This window comes from Microtus pennsylvanicus, chromosome 3 (genome assembly GCF_037038515.1).
Source record: "Microtus pennsylvanicus isolate mMicPen1 chromosome 3, mMicPen1.hap1, whole genome shotgun sequence".
Lineage (NCBI taxonomy): Eukaryota > Metazoa > Chordata > Mammalia > Rodentia > Cricetidae > Microtus > Microtus pennsylvanicus.
In genome coordinates this window covers 130,073,394-130,085,459 of record NC_134581.1, presented here as the reverse complement: position 1 = coordinate 130,085,459, position 12,066 = coordinate 130,073,394, and the positions used below count along the sequence as shown (strand labels likewise).

The following is a 12,066-nucleotide window of genomic DNA, read 5'->3' as shown; positions in this document are numbered from 1 at the left end:
AGTTCCAGGAGGCTACATAGAGAGACCCTGTCTTGAAAAACTGACAAACACAACAAACAAAAGCGTCCTTCTGGGAAGGTACACAGATCTGGAGTTCTGGTACTGTGCATAAGTATCTGGAAAACTCAGCAGTTGAGATGGGTGTTCACTTGAGAGAAAAAACAAACAAACAGAAAATACAACATTAAAAACTATACCTACTGCAGGGGCAAGGGTACAAAATTTACGCACTGTGACCATAGATACATTTAAGAATAACGAATCCAAAGTTCTTAAGCAAATATAAATATTGAGAGGGCAAAGGGGAAACCAATGGATAGTGTGTAAACTAATGAAAGAGAAAGTAATATAACGCAAACATCATGTTTAGAAAAGAGTAGGGACTGAAAGCATGGATCAGCATCTAAGAACAGTCACCGTTCTTCCGAGGACCTGGGTTCAAGTCCCAGCACCTATGTCAGCTTGCTTACAAGGCCTCTCACTGCAGCTCCAGGGGATCTGATGCTCTCTTACGGTTTCTGCAGGCACCTGCACTCGTGTGCATACACCCACCCGCAGACACATGCAAACACATGATAAAAATAAGCTGGACAAGGAGGCGTCCACCTTTAACCCCAGCACTCAGGAGGCAGAGGCAGGAAGATCTCTGTGAGTTCATGACCAGTCTGGTCTGCAGAGGGAGTTCCAGAACAGCCAGGACTACATAGAGAGATCCTGTTTCAAAACAAACAAAGGAAAGTAGTAACAATAAAATAAAGAAGTAAAATCAACTTTTAAAAGAATAGTGAATGCCTTCAGAGAAAATTACGAAGAGTTAAAGTTGTGTCAGACTGGGAAGTGAGAGGGTGTGTGATAAGCGTCTGATGGTCTAAGCCTTAAACCTCACTTTTTATTATTCTTGGAAGAGATAGTCTGTAGGAGAGTCAAACACAGAACAAGTGTTAAATATTTTTTTTTTGCTGAGGATCTAAAGTGTGTTTGATCCAATGCACGTAGACAGTTCCTTGCAAAGCTGTAGAGAATGATGCTGGGACATTTAATTTTCCAACACGGCATTCCTGGTCCTGGTTTTATGGAGGCTTGCTTTCACACCCTTGAGCATCATGCGTGTGACCCCACCGCATGTGCCTGCATGCACCTGTGTGAGTGTGCACTCCTTAGCTTATAAAGTTGGTTTAAATGATACGGCTGTGTCAGCCTGCCTTTGGCAGCCACAGCAGCTGGAACCTCCTTGACACCATTCGGCATCTGGGCACAGGCAGCACTTTCCATCCCTGTCCTACATAGTGTGTTTGTCTAGGGGTTAGGCCCTAAGAACAGAAAGAGCGAAACACCAGATCCATGGCATTCAAGGCCTGTGGGAGCTAGGATGCTAGGATTTTACACACACACACACACACACACACACACACACACACACACCACCCATTGCATTGCTCTGGCCTTATTTCTGGTGTCCCAGATATCACTCAAGTGCAGCCAAAGTACCAACAGTTATCTGCAAACTTCCTTTTGGCCCCCGTGCCATTGCTCTTGTTACTCTTCCTACTTCACACAGAATTCTTGTCACTCTTCACCCACGCCCCTCACCACCACCGCTCCGACAATTCTTTTCAGCATAGATCGCTCTGCCCTTCCTCATTGGACAGTTTATTCAGCTTCCCCGGAGGAAACCTTCCTTGGCCGCCCTCAGCTGGGTGAGGACTCCCATTTGGGGCTCTCATAGGGACTGTATAAGCCCCCAGTTTGCAGTATCAAAACCAATGCCTAATGTTTTGGAGTCTGCCTCTCCCTGGAACTGGTGACTTCCCAAAAGAGTTGGAGGGCCATGTCTGGATCAATTTCTATGGTGTGAACGCTCTTACAGTCACTCATGCCCGGTCACCGGTGTGTCAGAGATCACGTGACTCAGAAGCGATGTGTAGTTTTCACACGCTGTTTCCTTCAGATCAGCACAGTTCACGGCACTGCTCATGTTGGCCAGTTTCTTCTATAAAGAATGCAGAGGTCATTGCTCCTATGCCCTGAACTCAGGTGTGTTTCCCTTGCCTGGTGTGTGTGAAGTGCTGGGTTTGATTCCTAGCACCACAGGGTGGGTAGGGGAAGTTTAAGGACAGTTGGGCTATGTACACTGTCTTTCTTATTGATTGATTGATTTCGAAGCAGGGTTTCTATATAGCCCTCTTTGTCCTGGAACTTACTCTGTCGACCAGATTGGCCTTGAACTCACAGAGATCTGCCTGTCCCTGACTCCAGAGCGCAGGTGTTAAAGGTGTGCCATCACACTTAGCTCAAAACCCTGTCTCAAAACTCATTCACTCACCCCCACACCAATAAAAAGAAAAGAATAAAGGGAAAATAGGTTATTTGTTGAAAACCATGTGTATATATGCCAAATGAATGCCTACTGTCCTGTGTTTTACCTGTTGAAGTTGGTGCTGAAGCCAAGACTAGATGGGCCTGGTGGGAGTTTTAAAAGTAGGGTGGGAATGGGTTTTAGAGATACTGCAAGACATGCAGGTAAAATGCTCCAAGCAGATGGCATGAACTTGGATCACAGTTCCAGAAGCTTTTAGACTGTAGCCTTCTGGCCCTGGCCCTGTTACCGTGGGACAGTGGGGATGCAGCACACCATGGTGGGAACATGTGACAGATGAGGCCTATTCGCTTCACAGCAGCAGAAGGCAAAATGAGACAGCTGGGCTTGGGGTCCCACTAGCGCATATCGCGTGATTTCTTCTACCCATAGCAGGGGCTTTCCTCAGGTCCCGGTTCCCGCAGCACCACGGGCTGAGGACCAAGCTTGCAACAAGTGAGCCTTTGGAAGGCATTCAGTTCCAAGCTAAGGGCATGGTGGTGCATGCCTACTACTCTGTAGGCTGAGGCAGGAGGATTATAGAGGCCAACCTGGACTGTAGAGTAAGATCTTGTCTCAAAAATGGGGCGGGAGGGGGACTTCAAGCCATGACATTGTAACAGAAGGAAAATCCTATGGGACTCCAGTGGCCAATAGATAAGATCGTAGGTAAGGTCAGGGGGTAGCTCCTTAGCTTTAGAAAGAGTCAGGCAGCCATTTAACTGATGCTAAGAGCAGAATCCTCCCCTCCCCCCACACTTTAACTATCAATTCACTTGAAAGAGAGAAATAAAGAAAACAGGGCAATGTAAAATAAAAATCCTTTTTAAATGTAGTTCTCAGCAGAGCTAGGACCTAGCCGGGTCAAGAGGCTAGAATCCTCGTCTCCTCTCCTGACAGGAGCATCTGCTCTTTGGTTGCTATGGCTCTGCGCCGGGTGCCCCGCCTTTCCTGTGTCCCTGCCTCACCTCAGCGGAACAGGTTTTCTCCCAGCCTTTGTAGAGGTGCCTTTGTTGGAACCAATGGAGTCACTTCTCTTTACTGTAAACAGTGTCCAGTGTCCCTTCCTTATTGTGGAGAGCCAGCAGCTTTACGAGAAGCAAACCAAGTCTTAAAGGTCACTTTCTGCCATTTACAAGCTGCGGGTCGCATAATGAGAACAACGAAGAGACGCCCTGCTTACTCGGGACTTTACAGTCTCTTCAATTCAAGGGATAGCCCACATTTGTTAAATCGTAATCAGGCTGATAAGCGTAAGATGATCGTGAGTAGGTGTGTAAAAATAAATACAGTCGCCTCCCCTTTCGTTCGCCCTTGAAGGCTCCAACACGGTTCCAAGCTGTACCTTTGAAGCCGAGGAGCTGGGCGGGTTCACGTTGCGCTCCCTGTGTTTCTTGGGGCAGTGTCCATCCAATACGAGCGCACAGGTGTGAAGCCCAAGCCCCGTCCCATTGTACCTGAGCGCTGTGACCTCACATCTGATCTGTGATCGGGGAAAGAGAAACCCTGGTGAAACTTTCTGAGCAGCTGGTTCTCAAGGTTGGGTGTCACAGAGGGGCGGCAGGTCATGATTGCTACCTGGATGCTGTTCTCCGTCTTCACGGTAGGTTGCCTGGGTCACGGAGGTGTCACTGAGAATGTATATCTGGTACGCCTCAAACTCGGAGGCTGATCTCCGCTTTTAATTACATTGGTTTATTTCTTTTCAGCTGTATGTGCTGGAAAGCCCTCAAATGCCAGGATACAGGCGGCATGGGGGTTAGAGACAGCTTGTTAGGGAGCTGACTGTTTGCGTCTACCAGGCTGGCCCCACGGGTCCTATTCGGGTCACCAGCCGTCGCAGCAAGTGTTTTATCCACTGAGCCGTCTTCTGACTCACATTTCCCCTATATTCTATTTAGTTAGCTAGTTCGTTAGTTCGAGACAAAAATCTCATGTAGCCCAGGCTGGCTTTGAACTCACTCCGTAGCCCAGGATGACCTTGAACTTACTGGTCCTGTTGCCTCTACAAGTAGGAAGATTGAAGATGCATCCTAATGTACCTGGCTTTTGTATGCAGGGCTAGAGATGAGATTCAGGACTTTGTGCAGCTAGGCAAGCCCTCCACCCACTGAGTTACATACATTCCCAGCCCTCCTCTTTATTCTTTTAGTTGTTTATTTTGGTTAGTTCCCTTTATATCCCCTCCTCCACTACCCCTTTTGAGACAGAGTCTCAAGTCACCTAGGCTGGTCTCTTAACTCATTTGTGTGCCAGAGTAGGTAGCCTTCAACTTGAACTTCCCGCAGAAGCCTGGAATTCCAGCTGTGTGCCACTGCACCCAGCAGCCCTCTGTTCCTTAAGGACATCACATGTATGAACTCAAGCCCGGAGTCACCCAGGAAGAAAAAGCACACCCCTGGCACTTCCTGCTCCGAGCCAGTGTTGCACTCCAATGGACACTGTGTCTTTAAGAAAGCCCAAGAGAGAAGCTGTGTGACTGCCAATGTTTTGTCCTCCCTGCTTACTGCCCCTTCCTCCTTTCCCTGCACAGCACTTTCTTTTCAAGGTGGCTGCCCCTGGGGTTTTCTAGCAGATGATTTAGTGTGTGATGGTTTCTAAGCCAGGGTGCAGGGATCTCGGGTGCATTGCTGGGAAAGCCAGACTTAGAGGGTGTGTGTTGCGCTGTGAAATCTGTTCCAGTTATATAGCCTGGCCGTGAAGGCAGGCGCGCGTAATCGCAAAGGATGCCTTCTTTCTCATTGCCTGAAAACAATTCCCCACGTCCCTTTGCAGACCCTCTGGCCAGGTACTCTGACTTACTGAGGTTTGGGGGTCATTTTCACATCTGTGTATCTCAGCCTGGGTAAGGTATCTAACCTGCCTGTGTAGAGGTAGTCGTGTAAGGAAGTGAAGGGAGCATGCGCACACGAGCTCCTCCCCCCCCCCCCCAAGATGAGCCATTCATTGCTCGGCAGCTCCCACGTTGTAGGAGACGTTGGAAGCAACATGTGATTTGTTGAACTCCTCCTTGGAGAGTTATTATATGTGAGGTGAGGAAATGGCATGTTTGTTTCTGTTTTAACTCATGAATTTAAGTGATACGGTGTATGCAATATATATTTTTAAAACCTGAAGAAATGTTTAGTAATTTTTCCTCAAAGCTTAAATGTGAACTTCCAACGCAAGGTCTGATGGTAAAAGCTCTGAAATAAGCTGGGCGGGGGTGGCACACATTTTTAATCCCAACACTCAGGAGGCAGAGGCAGGCAGATTGCTCTGAGTTCCAGGGCCAGCCTGCTCTAAAGAGCGAGTTCTGGGATAGCCAGAGCTACACACAGGAAACCATGTCTCAAAAAGCCAAAGAAAGAAAGAAAGAAAAAAAAAAGCAAGGACGGTGGACTTGATAACTCAAACTGGCTTAAGAAGGGGAATTTATTCAGGATTTATCCAGGTGCCTTGTAGCATAGGCTTGTACTCCCAGCACTCAGAGGCAGGAGAATTAAGGCTAGTTTCAGCTGCACAGAGAGTTTCAGGCCAGTGGGGGACACAAGCCTTGTTTTAAAAGTAGGGTATGTGGTTTCAGCTGCACAGAGAGTTTCAGGCCAGTGGGGGACACAAGCCTTGTTTTAAAAGTAGGGTATGTGGGGAGGGTCTTACGTCCCATCCCACTGAAAGACACAGCGACTGACTTCAGGTACTGCAAGGTTCAGGGGTTCCCATGACATCACCGCTGCCCTTTTCTGTATTCAGCCTTTGTTGGTCTCTTGAATTCTCTTCTACTTGTGCCATCAAGGTGACCTACTTCAGCACTGGGCCCTTTGCCTCTTCTCAACTGTGCTTCCAAGTCTGTGTGAGTCTACAAGTGACTTGCGCTGGCTCTGATTGGCTCTGCTGCACCTCTTTGCCCAGGGTGGGAGATGCGGTAGGGATGAGTGTTTTGATTGGCCAGAGTTGAGTCACATGTTCCCTCCTGGAGAGGAAGGTTGTGGGCTTCCTCAGCACCAGGGCAGGGGGTAGAGTGTCTAAGGAATAATTCTCTTAGGGAAAATAGAGGCTTGTGGGTACCAGATGCATAGCCACAAATGACAAACACCAGATGTGTCAGTGTCGTGGAGAAGAATAGAAGTTAAGTGACCGTGGACTCTATTAGGCTTGATAGGACTTGAGAAAAGTTAGTTCTGTGTTTATCTATGACAAAGGGATCTGGCATCTGAGAGGAGATGATTCACTTGCTAAAATGCTTGCAACAAAGGCATCAAGACCCGAGTTTGGATCCCTAGTACCCACAAAAGCAGGGCAGAGCGTGTGTCAGTAATCTCAGTACTGGGGTGGGGGTGGAGACAGGAGAGTCCTTGGAGCTGGCTGCCCACTCGGTCTAGACAAATGGCTGAGCTACAGGTTTGCTGAGAGACCTTGTGCTAAGATGGAGAATGATCAAGGAAGACATCCTATGTCACTTTTCACATCTACTTGAGCACAGATTGGCCTGAGGGGAGGGGACAAAAAAAGAGAAGAAAACAAATATTCATTCTTTTCATACATCATACTGATTTCAAGATTCATCTGAGTTGTAGCATGTGTCAAGGTTTTGCTCCCTTTTATAATCAAATAATATTCCATCGCTTGCATAGACCACACTGAACTTTCTAGTCACTAACCAGTTAATGGACATGGTTTTGTTTTAGGTTTTTTTGGCTGCTGTGAATAGTGTTCCCGGGAAGAGGATTTGTGTAGTTCTTGCTTTCGGTCTAAGTTAGGATGCCATTTTACGTTTTGTGTGCTGATGTTGTTGGTGTGACCACATCCCTTAGGATACTTGTCTGCTGGTTTGTGTGAATATTTATTCTCACTACTGACCATTGACTTTCCTCTCCCAGCGTGTGGGCATTTTTCTAGTTGGTAAAATGAGAAAAAGAAAAAGGAAAGATGAAGCACATGAAATCAGAGAGTAACGAATTTGAGACAGCATCTGGCTACTGCTCTATTTCCTGTTTGCATCTCGTGTGCAGTGTCATTGCAAGACCGTGGCTCCCTTTTGCCTGGGATTTGGCCTAAAAGCAGAAGAATGCCCCAAAGCCAAGAAAATCCCCATGGAGACCTCTCTCTGAAAACCATTTCAATAGGGGACACTGTGAGGAGATCGTTCTTGATAGCATGGCCCAAGATGGGATTCTTCTTTCCAGTGGTGCAGCCCAAGAAGACATTGGCTGCCCGGGCAGTCCCGAGGAGCGGCCTCTTTTGAACTTGACCTGTTTGCATTTTCAGTAGTGCCAGGTCTTGAAACAGAGATGGGCTGGCTCTCCCTTCAGCCACCCAAGCCTGCATCTGGGTTTCTTTGTAATCCTGAGAGATTTCCTTTATGCCCAAAGTTCTGAAAGGAGACCCCATCTGGCCTGCTGTCAAGCATGAAAATTGTCCTTTTGTCCTCGCTGAGTTACACAAAGAAAGTGGGAAGGTGGGGAAGATGACCTTTTTTTTTTTTAAACGCCTGAAAATGGATGGCTATAATTCTTTCCCTGCCCCCACCACATCTTGTACTATTTTGGGGCACTAGACATTTTTCTTTTTTTCTGGGTCAGTGTACAATGTTCAGCCTTTGCGGTGGAAAAAGGAATGACTATTAAGAGGCTTAGGAGAGACCAGGGGTGTAGCTTAGTTGTAGAGCAATTGGCTGACAGTCTGTGTTCAGCCTCCTGCGCTCAGGGGTTGTGAAGGCCTTGGAAGGAAGCGGTACGGAAGCACGAGAGTGTAGTTACCTTGCGGAGGCTGCTTCTTGTCTACATGTTAGTCATATCCATCGCTGTGACAGATGCCCAACTTAAGGGGACGGAAGACATGTTTTGGCTGATGGTTTCAGTCTGTGGTCAGCCTGTCCCTTTGTTGTGGGCCTGCGGTGAATGTGAACATCACGAGAGCAGGATCCTGTGGTGGGGCAAATGTCATGATGGCTTGAGCATGCCCCAGGTCCTTCCTCCAGTTAGAGCCTACTTTCCACTCACTCCACTCGGACCTTGAAACAGTCAGTGATGGTTTGATCCATGGATGAAGACAGCCTTCATTATCCAAGTCCTTCCCCAGAGCCCCATCTCTGGAGGGACTGGATTGTTTACTTTTTCTCTTTGCAGTGACAAAAGAGCCAAGAGAAGTTTAAGGGACGATGACTTGCGTGCTAGTCAGCATTTAAGAAGGGATACACTTCATGAAGGCAGCATGGCATGGCTGGAGCAGGGGGCTGCTGCTTAGTTCCATCATCTCTGAGGTCAGGAAGCAGGGGACACAAATGCTGGTATTCTGCTTGTCTTATTTCGTTCCCTTTGGATCCAGTCTGGGGTCCTAGTTTATAGGATGGTGCTACCTCCATTCACCACAGCTCGTCCGTCCCTCCTTCCAGTGTACACCCAGAACTGTGTCTCTTAGGAGACTTTTTTTTTTCCTTAGGAGACTTTTGAAGTCTTCTAAGACTGACAATGAGGGTCGGCCGTCACAGGACCGAGCCTATAAACAATGGGACAAAAGCCTTTTGGAGGCAAGTTCACACAGAGACCATAGGGACAGTGCATCATTGAAGGGGCTGGTCTTCACCTTCTCAGTGCTCAATCACACCTTTGAAGAAGCAAGCCTCTGCTGCCCTCAGCAGTATGTGTCCCTGCGCTTGGCTTCCAGTCATCGAGCAGTGAGCTGCACAATTCTGGGTCTACAAGATGGGGTGTGCCCTCTTATTTTAAACTTTTATGTAGTTTTTGTTTGTTTGTTTGCTTGTTTTGTTTTTTAAATGAGGTAGACCTTGAACCTACTGTTTAATCAAGGGTGAACTGATGATTAGTCTTATTGCAGTAACCAAGTACTGGATTCTAGGCACATGCCACCATGACCAACTTAAATAGCAATTTTTAAAAGCAAACAATCTGGTGGGAATGCAGCCAAGTTGTAGCGCTTTTATCTGGTATGTGGGAGGCCCTGGGTTCAACTCCTGTTCCTTCAGTTTGGATGGATGATAGATGATAGATAGGTAGGTTGGTAGGTAGGGAGATGTTATAAGGAGGATGGATGGATAGATGGATGGATAGATAGATAGATAGATAGATAGATGATAGATAGATAGATAGATAGATAGATAGATAGATAGATATTAGATAGCAAGTCGCTAAAAACATTCTAATGCAATACAACCCAAAGAGATACTACATTACTTTGCTTCTTCCAGGCTGAGGAAGGACAGTAGGGATACCAATCAGAATCTGTTTTCAGTAACAAAAACACTGTTTTTGTAAGAGCAGAAAACTTCGTGTGTACACACAGCAAAACACTGCAGCTCACAATACACATGCCCCTGGTCGGAATTGAGGCATTTCAGGTATTTGTGCTGTATGACGTGGCGTGGCATGCAGTGCAAAGTGCACACACTCTGTGTTCCGACCCACGGCTGCAGTGAGGTTGTGTGACACACCACAGGGCGTGCACTGCCAGAAGCAGCTCAGCTTCATCGCCAACCTTTCACGTATTCGGAAGTTACTTACATTTGCTGGATTCTTCATGCCCTCCGCATTCAGTTATGTGACCTCAAATGGAGTTGTGACCCACACTTTAAGAATCTGTGCTCAAACCAGGCAGTAGCAGTGCACACCTTTTATCCCAGCATTCAGGAGGCAGAGGCAGGCGGATCTCTGAGTTCGAGTCCAGGCTGAGTTCCAGGACCGCCAGGGCTACCCAGAGAAACCCTGTCTCAAAAAACAGAGAAAGAGAATCTGTTACTCTACTAAAATCCCCAATACCTGAGGGGGTAGTCCAGTTCCTGGCAGGATGTAATCACCTGAATCTTGATTCCTGTCAAGGGTTAATTGCTTCCATTTGGAAAGCAATCTCGGTTGTAAAGGCTTCCTGTTCTTGGAGTAAATACCTTACTCTTAAGGTGCCTTTAGCTTTGAAGGGGGACAACAGAAGTGAGGCAGATTAAATCTCTTGGCATGGCCAGTTTTTCCAGACACCCTTCAGGTGGTTAAGGTGTCTGTATGCAGAGTTAAACAGGAATCTGCACAGAGGAGGTCAGATGCAATGTGAAGGCAGGCATGCCAAGTTTCACTGTTTTCTGTTGTCTGTCGGGCATCCACTGGATGTGAGGTGTGTGTGGAAGCAGGCTCCGGGTCTCCCTTCCCGCCAGGACGCCTCTGATTCGGCTGTAGGACTTAGCTCTGCGTTCTGTTCCACCTAGATCTCTCTTCTATTTGGCAGTGACCTTGATGGATGGATGCTTGCTGGCCCGTGGCTAGTGCGTGGCAGTGGTAGTTTTTGTTGTTTGTTTTGTAACTTCAGTTGTTTGTTGAGAGTCTGTGTGTCAGCTGCTGGGGACCCAGCCAGATCATTCCCACCCTTAAGGGCGGACCTTCCTACTCACTTGCGGAAAGACTTTTTGGTTCAGGACAGAGCGGTTTCATCATAAACATGAACAGGAAGGCGATTGATATTTTCTTCTTATTCACAGCAGGAATGATGTAATAAAGAAGGAACTACACTGTGTCAGCCTCTTTTAATAGAACTGGAGAATTTTCAGACTGACTAAGGAGCAGCTTGGTCCCAGACCTTGGTTGGTTCTTCTGAGAAGCAGTATGAGATTACTGGTGTCACTGATTGGCTGGTGGTTGTGGTTTGGAGGTCGGGATTAATTTCTTTAAACAGTTCTGACAATTGGGCAGTGGCGGCGCACACCTTTAATCCCAGCACTCGGGATGCAGAGGCAGGTGGATGTCTGAGTTTGAGGCCAGCCTGGTCTACAGAGTGAGCTCTGGGATGGCCAGAGCTGTTACACAGAGAAACCCCACCTCGAAAAACAAAATGAAAACCAAACCAACCAAGCTGTGTTCTGACTGAAATCTGACTCACAAAGCGAGGGCACTTTTAAACTTTTTAATTATTAATTCACTGAATAAAAACTGAGTGGTGGTAATAAATAGCCACCCACATCTATGAATCTACAAAAAAAAAACCCAAAAAAACAATGTTACATGCTTTTAAAGGGTGAGTTTTAGGGCACGTGAATTGTATCCCGATGCTGTTAGAAAAGGTGCATTAGCTGAGGAGAACCAACTCCACAAATGTCCTCTAACCGCTACACACACTCCACGGCATGCGTGCCTATGCACACGCAGAAAATTATAGATTTTTTATTTATTATTTTATTTTATTTGGATTTTTTAAAGTAATTTATTTTTATTTTATGTGCATTGGTGTTTTGCCTGCATGTCTGTCTGTGTGAGGGTGATAGACCTAGGTCCTCTGGTAGTGCTCTTAACCACGGAGCCATCTCTCTAGCCCCACTATTATTATTATTATTAATTATTATTATTATTATTTGAGACAGGGTTTCTCTGTGTAGCCCTGGCTTTCCTGGAACTCACTCTGTAGACCAGGCTGGCCTCGAACTCCTAGAGATCTGCCTGTCTCTGCCTCCCGAGTGCTAGGATTAATGGTGTGCACCACTGTACTCCGCTATAAAGAAGGTGCTTTTTTAATATACTGATTTTTTTTTCTTGGTTTTTCGAGACAGGGTTTCTCTGCGGCTTTGGAGCCTGTCCTGGAACTAGCTCTTGTAGACCAGGCTGGTCTCGAACTCACAGAGATCCGCCTGCCTCTGCCTCCCGAGCGCTGGGATTAAAGGCATGCGCCACCACTGCCCGGCTAATATACTGATTTTTGTTACAAAAAAAATCATCTAAATCCTAACCTAAAATAAT

The 12,066-nt window shown here is 46.9% G+C and overlaps 1 protein-coding gene across 9 annotated transcripts in view; it reads left to right on the top strand.

The window, feature by feature from the left end:
• The window catches only part of Palm2akap2 (PALM2 and AKAP2 fusion), a 409,045-nt gene that overhangs the window by 331,683 nt on the left and 65,296 nt on the right, over positions 1-12,066 (top strand). The window contains exon 1 of one of the 9 annotated variants that reach the window (XM_075967154.1): positions 3,878-3,959. The exons of the other annotated variants lie outside the window; for them this stretch is intronic. Within the exon in view, the coding sequence (XP_075823269.1) occupies positions 3,924-3,959 (36 nt within the window). The 5' untranslated portion in view covers positions 3,878-3,923. Of the gene's footprint in view, positions 1-3,877; positions 3,960-12,066 lie in introns of those variants that run through there. 9 annotated transcript variants of the gene reach the window in all.